Genomic DNA, 19,467 nt, shown 5'->3' on the forward strand with positions numbered 1-19,467 from the left:
GTTGTAAAGCCCAGGGCAAGAGGCAATGGTTCAGTTGGGGTTGGCTGCGTCGCTCGACGCTGTGAGACTCAAGTTTCACCAAAGGACAAAACAAAAAAAGAAAACACCATATTGCCTATGCGTGACAATTACTCTGCAAGTGAACAAACTTTCAACATGTACTGACATTGAACAGCAAAGCCGCAACAACACAATTTGTATGATATTGGTTTTAAGTGAGCAATCCCAACTGAGCAAAATTATGGTGGCACAGGCAGTTTTTTGGTACATTTCTTCTCCTGGTTCTCATTACAGATTACATGTGTGCCCAATTAAGTGGCTTCCCATACGAGTCGGGTCAAACTATTCTTTTAATATCTTTACCAGGTACTGATATTAGCATAAAAAACAAAATCGTGAATGGCAGATTAATGGGAATTAGGATGTGTTTACATGGGTGGATGGCAACGATAAACAGATTGGAGTTTGTGACAGTGAAGGAGCCATGTCACTAGCTGTGGGTGCGCATCGTGGCGGGATTGTTGTGTGTGTGGGGGGGGGGGGGCGGGGGGGGGTTGCCGGATGAAGGGAAACAGTTGATCTGACGCAAAGTTCACTCACGAGCGCAGAGAAAGTGAGGGTGGGGGGCGGGGGGGGGGGGGATGCCTGCGCTGACGTTTACAGTGCGACTAGGATAATGACATGGAAATGACATGCTAACGTTATGCTAATCTGGCAACATTATTCTGCCCACCGGGGACGAGGAGGCAAAGGAGCCTGACAAACTGTGGGCACGCGAGCGCATACACACACGCGCCCACACACACACACTCACACACACACACACACAAACACACACACAGTAAAGGAGAGTTGGCTGCTTTGTCAAAACATTGATGAAGGAACTGTACAAAGAGTGATTCAAACCCAAACTTGTACAAAACTTGTGGGTGAAAAAAAATTAGTTCAACATTATCTTTTTAACTGTTGATCACATGACCCGTAATGACAAATGGCTAAATTGTGTTGTATTTAAGATTAATGAATATACGGGGCATTCTAGACATTAATTTTTAAAAAATCAAAGAAGGAAAAGACAAAGAAGAAGCTAAAAGCAGCTAAAAACGAAAAAGGACTGGAGATGATTTATTGCAGAAATGACTGAATACAACAGCGCCGCTCTCTGGATAAACAAGTAACTGCAGCGTTTACTGTACGTGGGAACGCCCGCCGTTTAAATTTCAGAACAAAAGAAACACACTCCATTCGTAATACAATCATGGTTAAAGTAGGCTATACCCAGACCATTTTTTTACATCTCATCTGATTTTTTAAAAACAAATTTTAATGTGAAAGACGAAAAAAATAAGGGTGCCGACACAGCACACCACCTGTGAGAGGCAGCACGGTGCCACAGGGCAACCAGACAGCTGTAAAATACAAAGAAGAAAGAGTCATAGTGAACAAGAAAGAGAAGACGACAGGCTTAGTATTCGCTCACCTGGTAACTGAAATACGTACAAAGCGGTTGCAATTACTTCCCTCTGCCCTTTCTGTTGTGGTGAGTGCCCGTGGGACATTTAAACCGAACCCGTTTCTCCTCTATTTGTGTATCACAACAGTGTCAGCTTCGGGTGAGCTTCCTAATAGGCGATCACACTTCATTTCACAATCACACGAGTCCTTAGGCTCATTCCCGATTATCACTTCTGACACCAGAAATTCGAACGAGGAGACGAGTAGTATAACAGGAGAGAAGCGAGACGGGCAGATGGACAATTGAAATGAGACGATCGTTCCCTGATGATGGCGCGCCCGAGAGATGGCAAACGAATAGGATGTAACGTCAGTGAATTATCTCACGGACTATATACGACTGGCCGAACAATTTTTTTTCCCCCTGATGGGCCGAGCATTCATTTAATTGTTCATGGTTCTGATTATGTTATGCAGATGAATATGTGAGGCACACTCACTGATACACTATGTGAGAACATTTACAGTATAATCTTATTGTTACCAATGAAATGTGCATGTAGTGCTTCCCCCTCAGACTTATTGGTGCGAGCGCAACATCGCAATTAACTCATTCAGTACCAGCCAATTCTAGACCAAGTCTGAAAAGACGTTTAAAAACGTCTTTGGGAGTGAATGAGTCAAGATACCTGGAATGAGCGTATTTTCTTGACTCAGCCTGTCTTAGTGTCAACCACACACTATTCATTCATTCATTCATCTTCCTAACCGCTTGATCCTCACTAGGGTCGCGGGGGGTGCTGGAGCCTATCCCAGCTGTCTCGGGGCAGTAGGCGGGGGACACCCTGAATCGCTTGCCAGCCAATCGCAGGGCACACAGAGACGAACAACCATTCGCACTCACACTCACACTCACACCTAGGGACAATTTAGAGTGTTCAATCAGCCTGCCATGCATATTTTTGGAATGTGGGAGGAAACCGGAGCACCCGGAGAAAACCCACGCAGGCCCGGGGAGAACATGCAAACTCCACACAGGGAGGCCAGAGCTGGAATCGAACCCGGTACCTCTGCACTGTGAAGCCGACGTGCTAACCACACACTAAAGGCTTTGCTAATGTAAATCTCAAACAGATTTTACATTTACGATCGCAATGCGCACAAAGGCTTAAAAGGGAGCTAGTTGTGTAATAAAACCCACTCTCCATCTTTCACCAGGAAGATGCTCTTCGTTCCTTCCTGACTGTCACCATTTTTCCATGCTCCCCCACACCCCCTACAAGTGGCCGTGATTGACAGGTGTGCTAGATCCATGCAATATCACCAGGCACACGTTCCTATTCCCTCCTGGAGGCTTCATCCGCTGGTCAAATTAACCTTCTGTGCGAAGGGGGTGGGTGAGCAACACTGAGGGGGGAGGGCCTGCGTGGGCCAATCAGCAGGTGATTAGGCCAGGGGCGGGCGGGGTGAGGGGTCACTGCAATGGGGCCATCGCAAGCCTGATTGGTTTCAATCAGCTGCAGGTCTAGGAGGACAGCTGGTAAGCTGAGCCTCACCACACACTAATCAACGTGTCCCACAGCGAGGCATGAACACTCACACACTCACGTGCACACACACACATACAGCCAAAACATGAACATCAGTGTGAGTACACATTGACACGGGACAAGGAAGACACAAATACACAGCAGGCAGAAATGAACAGTCCGGGTGGAAGCCTATAAACTTCACATTATGGGAATCTGGAGGGGGAAACACCGCAGCGCTGCACAATGTTACAGTAAATTGAATGACTAATTGCATTGGCTTCATTAATTTGGCCATCTGATCTGCGCCCGTGACATTGCTTTGCGATGCTTCGTCCCACACAAATTACAACACATCTCCCAAATGGCTCCAAGGTGGAACCAGCCACATTGTGCCGTGTCGGACGCCGTGTAATCCTTGCTCAAATCTTGCTCGAGCCTGGGTGCAAATGACTCAAGTATTTTATTTTGGCTCCTTGTGGCTTTCTTTGCGTCTGAGTCGATGTTACGGAATGGCAGCGTTCACGTGGTGGATTGTGTTTTTAAAATAGACGCCATCATGTCACTCATCTGAATCTGAAAATAAATGTTTCCCGCAAATGTACAAACAGTACCTTCAATGTACTTCACACATTGCAATTCAACTATGGTCAAAATTTTAATTCACTGTACTATTTATATCAGGAATGGGCAACATAAAATGCTGATGAAAAAATTGTGGCTTCCAGTTTTTCCATCAGTGCGACTGCGGAGGCCAAATTGGACAACACACTTCCAAGCCAGATGTAGGCAGACACCGATAGACAAACAACACAGCCAGCGTTCTTAACCGGCTGAAGAGATCATTAGTGATACAGGTGTCTATAGGTACTTTGTTATGTTCTCTGACTGTACACTAGATGACAGATGCTATAAAAAATACCGTTGGGATGAAAAAGGTTGCACGATGAAGAAATTGCAGTGTTTGGCTACACTCTGGCCTTGTTATTTTGCCTCCCGAACCACCATCTAAAATGGTTAGGGGCGATTAAACGGACAGGCGACCTGGCTTAATCAGTACATCATTTTCCGTCCAAAAATGGGTGTGTTCCACCACAGGCTTGGACTGATATTTATACTATACGGTGATCCCTAGCTCTAACGCGGTTCACCTTCCGCGGCTTCGCTGTTTCGTGGATGTTTTAAGTGCAGTTTTTTTAAAATGCTATTAAACAGTGAATTACGTTTTGCATCCTGATTGGCTAAGCAACTGAGCACCTGAGGACGCGCTCAAGCAATATTATTTTACAGTGTAGTATTTTCAAAAACTATTATAGTTATTTGTTGAAAACGTTTGTTTGTTTTTTTGTGCTTGGGCCTGAAAACAAGGTTTTGGTCTTTGGTTTCATTGTATCCATAGTTCAGTATTGTATAATAACTGTAAAAAAATAAAGCTCATTAATTCACGGATTTCAACTATCACAGTTTTTATTGGAACGTAATCCCCGCGATAAACGAGGGATAACAGTATACAGTATTTACATTCGATTTATCTGTAAAATGTGTCTTTAAGATAGCACATGCTTATTTTTCTACTTAAAAAGAGTAAATTCTCATATGATTAAAAATGAACTACTATGATTAAATAAAATGAGGATATAGTAAGTTTAAGTATTGTAAACTTTCCGAAGCCACACGACGTTTCTGCTCAGACAGCGGTCGACTCTCTGCGCATGCGCGCAACGTAAAGTGGGACGGCTGAACAAGAAAACAAGACTTGCTGACAGTTGACGGCCGCGCGTCTCCAAAGTTTACTTTGCGGCTCAGTGACGGCCGACGGGATCACAAAAGGCAGGGCGGGCTGCGGTTCCCTGGGCCACGTAGGCAAGCCAAACACGACAGTGCTTCTCATTTTCCGAACCGGCTGGTCAAGTTTGTGAATAGCGGACGTTGACGGGGTGGAAGGGGGGCGGTAAGTAGTCAGCGAAGTCGGGAAAAAGTTCTGCGATGATCTCACTCGGGTTCCGCTTTCGAAACTTTTTCCCCCCCAGCTACCGCAAGTTGTACTGTTTTGCAACGTTACTTAATTTGTCATTAGCGATGGGGCAAGAAAATCACCAATGCGTCTGATAGGAAAATGGCGGATACGACTGTCGCTTTGGATTCCTGAATATAACGATGTTAGACTGAGGCGCACAACGCAGAACCCGTGACTCGCGGCGCGAGGGTCAGTTGAGGCGTGGAGCGAAGAGGCACACTGTTGATTTTGACGCGTCCGATACGAGTGGAGCGGCGCAAAACACATCAAGGTGCGCCCCCCCCCCCCCCCCCCCCCCGGGGAAACTGTCGCAATCATCTATTGCGGCTACACGGAGCACTTACTCGGTCTCCATCGTCCAAGTTACGTCCGTTCTAATACATAAGTAAACAACTACAGACACAAAATACAAACATAAAATGAGGTGAGGAGAGTAGCCAAAAAATTGTACTCCGGTAAGAGGACTCTTGCTTTAGAATTAGCCCTCCACATAAATAACTGCAAGTACTGTATTCGCAGAAAAAAAAAGTACAAGATCTGAGCAGTGAGCAATTGAATCATTAAATGGTCATGTGACTGCACCCATGACAGAACTGCGTCTGACAAAACCACAGAAACAATGATGGCTGACACAAATAAAAGTCATAAGAAATCGACCGCAATGCAATTAATAGTAGAATAGTACTCAAGTAAAAAGCAGTGTTGCGTTAAAACTAGCCTGTCGAGTACCATTCATCAAAAGTTACTGAAGTAAATGTAATAAAGCAAATATAGCGTGTTACCCTGCACCTTGAGACCTAGTTGTTGACTTTTGTTCTGTCAAAACCAAAGTCCCCCAATTTGACCAAATTTGAGCAAAATTAGAGGAGGAGGAGGGTGTTTACAGATCAAAAATAATTATGTTTTTCAATGCGCAGTGATTAGCTGACCTGCTATCGGACTGAAAATAAATGGCGGCTGTTATTATCGTTTTTAATCTTGACATGCTTTATGTTACGACCCGATTTTACACTATGCTAGAGATCCCCCCCAAGCCCCCCCCCCCAAAGTTTTTGTCATTTCATGCAGACAAAAACTGCCGGTTTCCCCGCAGTGATGTCGTCTTGGTGGTGGGAGCAGTGGTCGCTAGTGGGCTCAAACGGCACCACCGGTCCTCGCGGCTCCCAAGACAAGACCTGCTTCAACAGTACCCAGAACACCGTCCTGAACGGAGTCCAGTTTGGGGGGGTGCCCGTTGTGCTGCTTCTCAACTTTAGCGTCTTTTTGGTACGAGCTCCCGTCTGTCCATCATTGAGAAAGTTAAGTTTGTTTCAAATGGATCTACTGTTATCTTCTGGTCCGACAGGTGTTACTGATCCTCTTTTCGATTATACGGAGGAAGTTCTGGGACTATGGCCGCCTGGCACTGGTTGCGGATAAAGAAAGGTTCGTTTTGGATGAGACACTCGAGTTTTGCGTTTGGATGGAGGCGCAATTTTGGCCCGAAGCCGTTTTGATATTTGCCGGCATGAAGCATACATTCGAGATGAGCTTGTTGCACTTGACTGTTAAAAGAACGGCCTCGTGTTTTTAGAGTCACCGGGACGGGACGCCCTCGCTACAGACACATGTCGTCTTGTGTGTCCAATGGGGATGATCTCGAGTATGAAATGGTTTGTGGAATCAAATTATTGATTGACGATCGGCCCCAAGTAATTTGTCACAATCTGAACATTCATTTTGCATTTTGTTCTTAAAGGGCTTCTGTTCTTGGTTGCCTTTCATTCTCAGAATGGAGTGAGTATGATTTGTCAACATCTGCTTTTGTCATCAAGTCCTGAGGCTTTGAAGAAAAAAAAAAACAGCTACGTATTTGTTGTTTTTTTTCTAGCGATGAAAAAATAAAAGCCAGATGCGGAAGCGACGCCGTTCACTACCTGTCCTTCCAGCGTCACCTGGTCATCCTGCTGCTGGTCATGACTGTCACCTCCCTCTCAATCATACTGCCTGTCAACCTGACGGGTGACCTGCTGGGTGAGCTTTGGTGCCTCGTAATTTCGCTCATCGTGGCTAAAAACGGCTCGACCAGATTCACTTCCTCTAAACGCCACTGTGTTGACAAATTCACCTGTAATGTGAAAGTGGAAGGAAAAAAAGTCCCTTTTACTGCTGCTTCTCCTTTTTGCCCACTTTGAGAAGACTGATGTCGGATGAAAGTCTGTACATATTAATGGCAAATATTACAACTGAGTGAAGTTGAGACAAAACTGTTAAAAAAAACTAACTCAACAAAAATCAGCGACTCTCTCAAAAGACACGTTTTCCATCCTAAATGTCTTTCAGGCAACAATCCGGAGAGTTTTGGAAGGACGACGATTGGGAATCTTCAGAAGGGGTATTAAACAGCAACACGGAAGAAGCACAAACTGCAATAAAACCTACACTAACGTGAAACAAAAACTCATGGGCTGCAACTAGCTGTTGTTTTCATGACCCTTTTTCACAGAATCATAAACCACTAAAAACTTGTCCCCCTCCTATTTTCAATGGTCAATGGATAGGGGGTGGAAAGTCCTTTGGTTTACAATAGTCCCAACATCAGGTTATAAAACTAGAATGCACAGTGACGTAACAATACGTCCCTCTGGGACATGAACCCCCTGTAGTTAGATAGCCGTGGTGTTACACAAGGCTCTATTCCGGGTCCACAGATTTTTGTAGTATGAATGTTTCAATGACTTGCCATGTGTGTTTCACACTGTAACTATGACGTCACTACTGCGTTAGACAACAGTGCGGTCCGATTCATGTACACATTCGGGTTGAGTTCATCAAAAACATGAACACACGTAATGGTGCCTTTCACGCTGACTGAACTGCACAGAACATGACTGAGTCTTGGCTGTGGTTTAAAAGTTTGGTTTTCTCTCCAGAAACGACTGGTTGTGGCTTCACACGGTGTTTGCCGTCCTCTATCTTGCCCTCACTGTCGTTTTGCTGCGGCATCACACATCGCAAATGAAAGGCATGGGACAAGATACGGTGAGTTTCTGCCTAAAATATCAAAATCACAATTTCGTGTTTGATTCAGAGGCACTTATGCTAAACGGTTCCCCGCTAATGTTTGCAGGCCCGAAACACCTTGTTTGTGACGTCTCTCCCTAAAACAGCGACAGAGGACGACGTCAAGACGCATTTCATGTGAGTGGACGAAACCAAGTTCGCGAGCGAAAGGGAGCGCTTGCTTCCCGCGCGGTTCTTTATGGGTGTACTTTTGCACAGAGAGGCGTACCCAAGCTGCCGAGTGTGTGCGGTCAACATTGCCTATGATGTGGCCAAGGTCATGCAACTTGATAAGGAAAGGTAAGAATGCGAGGTTTCGACGAACTACATTCAACTGCCTAAAAAAACAACCACACCCCTCTCACTAGCCTGACAAATTTGCTCCGATGCGTAAACAGAACAACAATTCAATGCAGGGTGTGACAAATATGCCAAGTTGCGTTTCACTCCCACCAGGGTCCGAGCCGGAAAAAACCTGCGCTACTACGAGCGTGTTCTGGAGAAGACGGGCCAGCGGGAAACAATATATCCTCGACTGTGCGGCTACCTGTGTTGCTGCGCCAAATGTGACAAGGTAAGGTTGCAGCAGCGGGAGTTCATGCTGTCACAAAACAGCAGCTCTGTCTTTTCTAAAATAGGTTCTTGAGAGTTGTTTTTGAGCCGACTCTCGACAGATAGTTTCAAATCACTTCTGGAGCAGCAACTGTGCCGTGTGATCCGGCCTTAAGAAGTATATTCATATTTAAGGAAAATATCTGGTTTTGGAATCCTTGTGTCGCCCCAGAAATAAGCTTCCAGCTGATTTCCAGTGGCATGCAGCTGTAATCCGAGGCGGGAATCACTTGTGCAGTGCTCATTCAAATGCGTCTTCCCTCAGGTGGACGCTATAGATTACTACAGCAGCAAAGAAAAAGACCTACTGGAGGAGGTGAGGCAGCAGGTGGAAGAGGTGCCACAGCGCCCCCTGGGGCTTGCCTTTGTAACCCTTCAAACGGAGACCATGGCCAAGTAGTGAGTCATTTATCTTGCCTCTGCCCCCTCGAGCACATTTGCGCCAGGCGGGAATCCATATTGGAACCCAGTCCAACATGCTGTCACAGAACCAGAAAAATCACAAAATTATTTTCTGGCGTGATGGGAAATTGGATGCTTGCCATTGTTGAAAAGTTCATCCTTCCTGTCACTCACACCTGCCCCCCGCCCCGCGCTCATTAGCATTCTCAAAGACTTCAACGCGCTCGACTGCAACGGCGCGGGTTGCTGTCGGCAGCCTCAGCATTCGAGCAAGAGCGCGAGCATCAAAGTGAGGAAGTGGAGGGTCAGCTTCGCACCCCATCCAAAAAATGTTTACTGGTAAGGCTGCTGCGCCGCACCTGAATTGCATAAGAGTTGAGCTTCTTAACACCTGATTGAAGGTGTGGATTTGACAAAAATGCTCTGAATCGAATTTACATTACCGTATTGGCCCGAATATAAGACGGGGTTTTTTGCATTAAAATTAGACTGAAAAAGTGGGGGTCGTCTAGACCTTTTACCCATTCACGACGATAGATGGCGCCAGAAATCATTGAAGCGAATGCTGAACCTGACTCCGCAGGCCAAAGTGAACCCCTGTCATGAAGAAGAAAAATAAAAATAGCGGTAGCACATAGAAGAAAAATTAAAAATAGAGGTAAGAAAGAAAAGAGAAGAAATTAAAATAAGAGATAATAGAAAATGGAGAAACATAGCGACAAGTTAACCGGCAGCTGAGGAGAAGCTACGATGTCATTTACATTTCAAAAAAACAGAAGCCATTCATTTACGAATGTGATTGCACTTTAGTTTACATATTTAGATATTCATTATTACGTTTTGCTTTTTATCTCAAATATATTGTTATAATCATATGTGTCAGATGTACTGCAATTATTTTCTGTATAAAAATTAATTTGGTGGTCAAAAAGTCTTTTTTCAAACTTGAGTCTTGAAAAAGAGGGGGTCGTCTTATAATCAGGGCCGTCTTATATTCGGGGCAATACGGTACTTGGTCACAGTTTTTTTTTTTCTTCCTCCAAGTGTAAAACATTTCCACATGGGTACTTAGTGATGACGACAGAAAGAAGTGGTCATGATTTCAATTTTGTCTCCCCATCCAGGGACCATTTGTCAGTGCAGGGCTTCTCCTGGTTCACGCGCTACGTCATGCTCAATTTCCTGCTTTTCTTCCTGCTCACCTTCCTCACCACGCCCACCATCATCATCAACACCTTCGACAAATTCAACGTCACCAAGCCCATCCGCTATCTGAACGTACGCTCGAGAGACTCCCACGCCCCATGGGGGGGGGGGGGGGGGGGGCTGCGAGTCTGACCTTTCTCTCGCTTCCCCACAGAGCCCGATCATCAGCCAATTCTTCCCCACGTTCTTACTGTGGTGCTTCTCCGCGCTGCTGCCCACCATCGTCTACTACTCCACGCTGGGGGAGGCCCACTGGAGCAGGTGGGCGACGCGTTCATTCACATTGGCGAGCCAAGCGAGACTGCGCTTTTGGATTTTGAATTGTCTCCGGTGCTCTTTTCAGGTCCAGCGAGCAGCTGAGCATGATGCACAAGCTTTATTTCTTCCTGCTCTTCATGGTGCTCATCCTTCCCTCGCTCGGACTCACCAGGTAATTTCAATGGGCTACGCCGTCAACAAAAGATCTGTTGCGGTTGTCTGCACTGTGAATTTCGTTGGGAAGACGACAAACTATTGATGTTCAACTTTCCTAAAAAAAAAGGTCATATGTCTCGATAGACAGATATAGATATACACACGGTTGATACCAAACTATGATTTTTAAACTTACAGTTACACTGCTCAAGGAAACTGGCTTCAACGGATGAATTTTGGGGGGTGTGGGGGGGAGACACCAAAGGATAATAATAACACATAAGACATTTGTAGAAGGCCTGACACAAAAGCAATACGATACAATACATCCGGATTGATATGGCCCTTTCACAACAAAACAGTTATAATAACTGTATAATAAACCTTAAGCAACTCAAAATGGAGCAACGTGTTTGGAAATACAAGAGCAAAGAGTTTGTCAAGGACGATTTATTGATTCATTTACTAGAAAATTCATTTTGTGCAGATGTACCGAATATTGAGTTCCCTTTCTGTCATTGTAAACAATGTGTTGTTTTTAATTAAACACGCACACACAAAACTAGCTAACAAGTGGATTCTTTTGGGATTTTTTTTTTATCTCTTGCAGTCTCGCCTTGTTTTTCCGCTGGCTTTTCGACAAAGAATTTCTCACGGATGGGAAATTGAGGTTTGAGTAAGTTCCTTTCGCTGTTACGCGTATCTACTTGTTACTTAAACCTCGAGATTAGGGGTGCCCAACCTTTTTTTTTTTTTTTTTGACCAACGATCGAACTTTTCAAGCCAACCGACCTTCCGCCATCGACCGTGACCGCACGTGCACACATACACACAATGCACGAGCACAACCACTTCCGGTGATGGCGCTCACGTGCCACCGTAGGTTAAAGGTGACCTGCTTTTTTTTTAATGATTTATTTATGTATTATTTTATTATATTTTTTTGGGGGGTGGGGGGTGAAGGTGACATTTTTAAGATGCTTTGAGTGCGATGTATGATGACACAAAAATATTTTATATTTACTCATTCAGTACCAGCCAATTCTGGACCAAGTCTGAAAAGACGCTTAAGAACGTCTTTGGGAGTGAATGAGTTAATATCTTATTTCAAAAGCCAGACAACAGCTATTTTCAATTTAAACGTCTTTTCAGCCTTGGTTGGTACTGAATGAGCTAATAACACACATAGACATCCCCCCCCCCCCTCCCCCCCAGAAACCCTGCGATCGACTTGGGACCAGTCCACAAGCTATCGGTCAATCGATTGGTTGGGCACCCCTTCTCTCGATGATAAACGATCTGCACATCATCACCGGATTCCGCTCTACAAAAGAGCCGTCTGTAACTGACATCTTACTTTTTTTTTTGTTTGACCATCTGAACACTAGATGCGTGTTCTTACCTGACCAAGGATCCTTTTTCGTCAACTACGTCATCGCGGCGGGCCTGGTGGGCTCGGCCATGGATCTCATGCGGTTGCCCAATCTCCTCCTCTACACCATCCGCCTGGCGTTCGCCCGCTCGGCCGCAGAAAGGAAATATGTCAAACAGGTTTGCGACGGGCCATATGGCGAGTATAAATGGTGACAGTTACCGGAATGAGAGATGGATTTATAATCGAAATGCATTCAAATGTCGGACCAGATACCCGCTCACGTTAACGAGGATACCATTTTATTTATTCATTTGATGGGTACTCCTGTTATCACTCAGCTATGCACAATTTTAACTCATTCAGTACCAGCCAATTCTGGACCATGTCTAAAAAGACGTTTAAAAACGTCTTTGGGAGTGAATGAGTTAATATCTTATTTCGAAGGCCAGACAACAGCTATTGAATGCCGTCGCAAGTTTGATTTTTCTCAGTTTTCTGATAGGACATTCTTTTTATTTCATTTGCCAGAACCAAGCCTATGAGTTTGAGTATGGCGCCATGTACGGCTGGATCCTGTGCGTGTTTACTGTCATCATGGCATACAGCGTCATTTGTCCCATTATTGTGCCTTTTGGTGAGTACGACAGCACACTTTTGCACAGAAAAAGCATTCTGTATACTTCAGGTCCTAAGCTCAGGGAGGAGTTTTGGAATTAAAAAGTTTGACATTAACTCAGTGTGCCTTCCCATGCCACTTGATCACATGTTCTGACATCATGCGCGGTTCTTAACCTCAAAATGTCTGTTTGTGATGACTCGCTGTGTCCCATCAGGCCTCCTCTACATGACCCTGAAGCACTTGGTCGACAAGCACAACTTGTACTTCGCCTATTTGCCGACGCGTCTCGACCGCCAAGTCCACCTGAAGGCTGTCAATCAAGCTCTGGCCGCGCCCATCATCTGCCTCATATGGCTTTATTTCTTTTCTGTTCTCAGAACGGGTTTGTGACGTGCAGCGGTCGCAACACATCTTTCGAACCATTGTTTTTAAGCAAGCGGGGAAATATTAGGAATCTCTCTGACTTTCCAGGTTTCTGGGCATCCACTTCTCTGTTCACCCTGGTGGTGCTCGTTGTCACCATCCTCATCTGCCTCAGCTACACCTGCTTTGGCCATTTCCAGTACCTCAGTCCGCACAATTACGTGGTGAGCCGCATGTCGTGTTTTGCAGACTTACACATTTCTTCTTCGACCGTTGACATCGCTTCTGTCCAACAGGTGAGGGAGGAAGATGAGGACACGCCTGAACAAGTGGAGGAAAACATCATGGTAAATGTCATAAGAAAACCACAATAAGGCTTTGCGAATTCATATATTTTTTTAACATTTTTGTGTATTATTTTTACAGGTTTACGTACCCAGAGTCCTGAATCCCAAATCATCCGCGGAGTCTCCAAAGGCGGCTGAGGAGCGGCCGTCGTACGGTTCCACAGAGGGCAGCCCAACGCACAGCCCCAGTCCTGAAAACGACAACATGACAAAAAAACACTTAGTTAAACCTCTCGCTTGACATTCTGCTCCCTTGTGAGCTAACCCAGCCATCAAAGGTCACAGAAGCGTGACGCCATTGCTTCAAAGATGAACGCAGGGGAAAGGATGTCATTTGTTTGACATTAGAGAGCCATGTTTACAAGAAAGCACACTTCTGGCCCTCTGATTCGTTGCCAAAAATACCTTGCACAGCTTTGTTTGAGGGGGGGGGGGGGAAAGGTACAGTGGAATGAATGTCTTGACAAATTCTGAAACTAATGTCGCATGAAAAAAATAAGCATTGCTGATGCCAAAGATGTGAGTGTTGTATGATTCAGATGGACCCCTTCCAAGGAAAGCACTTAATGTTAATAATGCACTTTCTATGTGACAGACTTGGTATTTATGAACATACACAATGGGGTTAATGGTCACACAGTCAACTGGAGAATTGTTCGCTTTGTTTTTCAAATTAAGATTTCCTTTTCACGGTTTAAAACAAATAAAAAAATGTAACAACACTTTCAAATCCTGTTTTTTCCCCCATTCTTTAAAAATCCATCACAAAACACAAGCAAAGCATTCACACAATTTAAAACACATTTTGTCACTCAAACCGTCACATATTTATCAAAACTTAATTTTTATTTCCCCTCAATAGCGTTTTGGAAATATTTTTTTCCAAACAGGAAATTTAATTTTCACGTCTTTTTCTGTGATTTTTTATTTCGAAACGAAAATACCCTTTTCACGTTTTTTAACATTTCCTCTAAATCTTCCGGTCAGTTTTTCAGGGTGGTGTGAAAAAAAAAGGTTTTCAGACACACGTTTTGATTTGAAACAACTGAAAGCCTTTTTCCAAACGTTTCAAGTAATAACCATTGTGTGTCTTAAGGGGGCGCTATTGCTCTACAACAGCTAAAGTGAAAACTCATCCGATGTACAGATTTGACTGGGGGGATTTTAATCTTACAATGTAGCCCATTAGTGGACAATAGCGGCCGTGGCTCCACCCCCTCACCCGATCTCTCGCCACCGTCGCCCCCCTCTTCGTGCCGCTGCCACTTTTTTTCCCCCTTTCACGCTCTCTTTCTCAATCACACGCTTCCCAACCGGAGCTGACCGAGACCTCCGCTATAGTCTGTTGTCATGTAAAGACTTTGGGCTGCGCTTGATTAGCGCTTGTTCTGCTTGGGCGGCGGAGTACTGGCCCAAACAACGAACATATGTAGGTTAGTAGGTGACATGAAAAAGGCCTGTTTGGCACTGATCGACGTGTTCGAACGGGACCTCACGACACTGAAAGATGTAAACACAGATTGCGTCATGCATGTACAGTTCGGCTCGCAACTGTTTCGACTGTTTTATCATTTGCGAGGATCTCGAAATAATGGGTCCTGAAATGAAACTGCATCGATGCCTTGAGATACGAGTGACACGAGGGCCACTTTTACGAGGTGATTTATTTATTTGTTTTAGCTTCGACGTTCACGTGTTATTTACATATTGCAGGTTACGTCACGGCCTTCGTAGGAACGCCCCCTCCAGCACGACGGACGGCAAAATAACTACAGTAATCCCTCGTTTATCGCGATTAAAGGGGACCAAAACCACTCGCGATAAACGAAAATCCGCGACGTAGCGTCGAATTAACAAACAGGTAAAAAAAAAAAAAGAAGTCCGCAAACGCGAGAAGCTGCAAAACAACAGCGAGTCACAGAGCAACATATACAGTACTGTACTCATGCATATATATTTTTTTATGTGTTTGAAAAAATCTGCGATGCACTGAACCCGCGATAAACGAACTGCAAAGTAGTAGTAGTATGCTCTAAATGCTTTAATAAGTGCTCCAAAAGGTTCCAGGGTGTTTTAACTTAACACCAAGCCATGCCTATGGCCCATTAGTCATCATGAGTGGCAACAGCTGCAATTTTCTTTCGAAAAAAATATGGCAGTTGAGGCTATACTCAGAACAATGGAAAGTGCAAAGGACTCGGTTAAGATCTGAGAGGGAGAATTGTAGATTTGCAGCTGTTGGCAAAGGAAAGCAAGTTTTGCCTCCAGTAATTGAACGGCCTTTGGCGTGAAATCAGGCGGTCGACTTGGCTGTGAAAGAATATTCAAATACTTTTGTGAGGTCCCTGGAAATGAAGGAACGCTGGTTTGAAAAAAGAAATGGCTCACAACTCCTAAAATGTTACAAGTCATATTTTTGTGAAACATCTTTCATGTAATCTGCCCGAATGTCTACACCAGGTGTCACCAACATTTTTGAGGGTGAGAGCAACTTCATGTGTACCGATTGTGTGAAGGGCTACCAAATTGATACACGTCTGAAATAACATATTTGTCCAAAATACCTTCAATAATATGAGGATGTGTTATTTTTAATACTTGATGATTTAAATTGTCAGACTTTGATCGTGTTTCGAAATGTCTCACAGTACTGCCAATGTTTGCATTTTTAAATCATAATTTCTACTAGCAAATCACAATGTCCAGGCACTGGCGGGCTACTCAAGTGGTCTTCACGGGCTACCTGGTGCCCGCGGGCACCATGTTGGTGACCACTGGTCTACACTTTCATCATATATTACTTGCTTTATTTCAGATCTAGCGTGGTCGTGGAATGTTGATAGTTTTACGTGAACGTGAATCACCCAGAAAAAGTGTTCACCAGTCGGGTGATCGCTCACGATGCGGATGTTCACCTTGGACATTTTTGAAGGAGTGTTAAAAGCCGACAAAAACAAATGTAGAAGTTAAATGACTGTCATTTTTATTCTTTATTATTATTTTTTAAACATTATGCACAACTCTCATTTACTGTGCAATAATCTAACTAACATGTATTAGTTACATATTTTGATGCATTTTTATGCTTCGGAAAACATTTGTCTGAATTTTGGGGGGTTTGGCACGAATTAGGGCATTTACATTGAAAACGCGTCTCTACTTACATTTTCTAGTTGAGAAATTTCTCCCAGAACCAATTACCGGTAATTTCATAAGTAGAGGTACCACTGTATTTTATTTATTTTTTGTATTTCCGTATGTCTGGACAAAAGGAAGGTCAGTCGTTTAAGAATTGTAGTTCATTTAACTTTGTTACACAATGAGTGACCACCCCACCCTGCTTTTTTTTTTTTAATCTTGCAACCAACAAATACTCCAATTATAAAACCCCCAAAATTAATTCAAAACTAAAAAAAAAGAAGCTTTTTTGAAAAAATAAAAACAAACAAACCTGCTCGAAAAACACATTCAAACTAATTGAATTTTTTAAAAAAGTCAATATGAAATACAAACTAACTAGCAAAAAAATAATAATTAAAAATCCACAATCATAACCCTGATCCAAATGCTTGGGCCTAACTGCTGAAATGACCATTTTTGGGTGATATGGTAGCAGTTTAGTGAAGCTTTCCAGTACCACGCCGTGCCCAAAACACACAAGACCTGTCAGTGGTGCACAGCTTGAGCCACACGTGGCTCTGCTGGAATTAATGATCGTGTGAAAACCTCGGCCTAATTCAATTGCGAAACACACCAAGAAATTTGGCTCGCGCTGGAAGAACTGCTGAAGGTGGTCTAGAGCATTTGTTAGCACTGACGTTCAACTAGTTCAAAAAAACAAAACAAAAAAGTCTCTAGATTGATTTGTGTGTAGGTTTGCAACCCCACCACCCTATTTAACTTCCTTATAATGCATTCTTGCCATTGTTGTTGTCGGCGCTTTTGTACGACATAGACACCACTATTAAGTCTCTTGCTTGCCTCTCTTTCAGCATTCACTTTATCCTGCACTCCCAGGCCATTCAAGTTCAGCAAGAGCCACGGGGTTTTATTCATATCAAGTGCATCAAAAAGGAATTAAAGACAGTTTAGTGCACAGGTTTCGCCCATGTGTCAGCGCCAAGATCAATGGCCGTGACCCTCGAAGCCAACGAAGAGCGCCTGGCAGCGACATGCTAAGGGACGCGCCCTCGCCTTTTGTGTGGCGGGATTAGCGTCGTGGCAACCCGGGTCGCCCGGGGCGGCGGGTTTCCCAGAGGGAGCGGGACCGCGACCGCCTCCAGGTTTTCTTCCAATCCTGTAGCAAGTGGGATTGGACCGAAGCATGTGTGGAGTAACAAGTGGACACTAGGGTTGTTCAATATGGCCTTTAAAAAAAAAAAATCAATTTCTCTCTGGTTATTTTCTCGCAAGCCCTTCTACGGAAATAATAGAAATACACAAATCACAGAAAGTTTGAAATATATTGTTTTTTGGGTTAAATTTCAGGATGAACCTTAAATAAAGGAAGACCCCGCTGATTAATTAGCCAGCCAATATTAAGCCTTTTCAAGATGATAACCGAGTGTTTGATAATCTTTCTCGTGGAACAGCTACTCCTGTTCAGTATGCATGGGCAGGAAGTAAAGGGCATGCACGGCTGACAGAATATTATCCTGTGTACATTAGATTATTTTCAATTCTCTCAAATGGCCATTAAGACACATTCAGATGTTAAGATTTATATTCCTGATTAGCTACACGGGTCACTAAATGATCTGAAAACTTCACCTCAGACTGTGTTTCTGTTTACGAATGTGTAAACTGTCCCCACTTTTCCAAAGAAGTCACCCCAGTCGCCCCCGCTCTCTCCATGAGTCGGCGACATTAGCTTGGCAGGGAACTGAAGCCATCACTGCTAATGGAGCATGTGACTCCAAACTGAGGTCTTTTGTTTGGACAATTGAAGCCAAGCCTTGGGAAGAGGCAAGCACGGGAATGAATGGATATTTTCAATTTAGGGGGGAAAAAGGGGGGATATTCGAAACGGCACTCTTGAGCAAAAGCAGTTTATTATGTGGTGGTCCATTGAGACTAACTGAATTCACCACACAAATTCCATTTATCCATTCCAGCTTTCTCCCAAATGTAATGTGGATTTTTTTAAATTATGTAATCCAGCATTACCTATCATACTTTATAAAATAAATTACAGTTCCATTAGACCACAATGGTGTTGATCACTTACCATGTACTGTTGTGTCCTGTAGTTATTTGCAGGCGAGTACTGTACAGACCTCTTCTGATTCTCTCCAAAACAGAACCTTTAATAAAAAGGGTTGAAATTAGTGTTGCATCACATATGAACATTTTGATAGTTTTCTTCAGATAATCACTGTTTCTCTATGTAATTGGAATAAACAACAAACCATGCCATGTTACTTTGCTAATGTTGTCATTTTCTTGTCATTTTGTAGGGTTGCAAAGAACACTGAACACACTGAGAAAAACAAGAGGGGGTAGTATTTTAATAATAATAATAATACATCACATTTGTAAGCGCCTTTCACAACACTCAAGGACACTGTACAGCCAAGACCAATAATAAAACACAGATAAAATAATAAATAAAGAAAGAAAGATTTAAGGCGGGTAGGCAAGTCTGAATAGGTGGGTTTTGAGCTGGGTTTTGAATAAGGAAAGAGAGTCAATATTACGAATGTTGGGAGGAAGTGAGTTCCAGAGTTTGGGGGCAGAGCGACTGAAGGCTCTGCACCCCATTGTACTGAGACGGGCAGAGGGTAGAAAAAGGTGGAGGGAGGATGAGGACCTGAGTGAGCGAGAGGGAATGGAGATTTGAAGAAGATCTGACAGATAGGGGGGCGCAAGGTTATGGATGGCTTTGAATGTATAGAGAAGTATTTTGAAGTTGATTCTAAGTTTGACAGGAAGCCAGTGGAGCTGTCGGAGGATGGGGGTGATATGATGGAAGGAGGGGGTTCTCGTGATGATCCGGGCTGCTGAAAGTTAAATGCAACGTGCAATGTGTATTGGCTGCTTTACATGTTTCAGCTTTCAGGCCTCTTTGAGAGGGACATTTGGTCGTC

The 19,467-nt window shown here is 43.9% G+C and overlaps 1 protein-coding gene and 1 long non-coding RNA gene across 4 annotated transcripts; both read left to right on the forward strand.

Annotated features, from left to right (window-relative positions):
- Window positions 1–1,245: 1,245 nt before the first annotated feature.
- Window positions 1,246–3,592, forward strand: LOC127592572 (uncharacterized). Its single transcript, XR_007960153.1, has 3 exons — window positions 1,246–1,613; window positions 1,699–1,774; window positions 2,678–3,592. It is a non-coding gene; the product is annotated as an uncharacterized LOC127592572 (long non-coding RNA).
- Window positions 3,593–4,695: 1,103 nt separating this feature from the next.
- tmem63a (transmembrane protein 63A) lies at window positions 4,696–13,811 on the forward strand. Of its 3 annotated transcripts, none has more exons than XM_052053415.1 (23): window positions 4,696–5,272; window positions 6,070–6,267; window positions 6,347–6,426; window positions 6,575–6,653; window positions 6,740–6,777; window positions 6,872–7,014; window positions 7,324–7,375; window positions 7,914–8,022; window positions 8,111–8,181; window positions 8,263–8,343; window positions 8,500–8,617; window positions 8,921–9,054; window positions 9,259–9,396; window positions 10,182–10,335; window positions 10,418–10,524; window positions 10,607–10,693; window positions 11,288–11,353; window positions 12,066–12,228; window positions 12,581–12,686; window positions 12,886–13,053; window positions 13,143–13,258; window positions 13,331–13,381; window positions 13,461–13,811. In XM_052053415.1, exons 2-23 carry the CDS (start codon window positions 6,097–6,099, stop codon window positions 13,620–13,622), a joined length of 2,394 nt encoding a protein of 797 aa, XP_051909375.1. In that variant the 5' UTR covers window positions 4,696–5,272; window positions 6,070–6,096; the 3' UTR covers window positions 13,623–13,811. The 3 variants fall into 3 exon arrangements, with proteins under 3 accessions (XP_051909375.1, XP_051909376.1, XP_051909377.1); XM_052053416.1 differs by having other exon boundaries at window positions 4,696–5,129; XM_052053417.1 differs by having other exon boundaries at window positions 4,703–4,847.
- The last annotated feature ends 5,656 nt before the right edge of the window (window positions 13,812–19,467 follow it).

This window comes from Hippocampus zosterae, chromosome 19 (assembly GCF_025434085.1).
Source record: "Hippocampus zosterae strain Florida chromosome 19, ASM2543408v3, whole genome shotgun sequence".
NCBI classification, from domain to species: domain Eukaryota; kingdom Metazoa; phylum Chordata; class Actinopteri; order Syngnathiformes; family Syngnathidae; genus Hippocampus; species Hippocampus zosterae.

Excerpts from the sequence above, each read along its gene's own strand:
- tmem63a (XM_052053415.1), top strand. The coding sequence starts at position 6,097 with ATGTCGTCTTGGTGGTGGGAGCAGTGGTCGCTAGTGGGCTCAAACGGC. Across the intron at positions 10,336-10,417 it reads AGCCCATCCGCTATCTGAAC|AGCCCGATCATCAGCCAATT; the intron begins GTACGCTCGAGA and ends GCTTCCCCACAG. Across the intron at positions 13,259-13,330 it reads TCAGTCCGCACAATTACGTG|GTGAGGGAGGAAGATGAGGA; the intron begins GTGAGCCGCATG and ends TCTGTCCAACAG.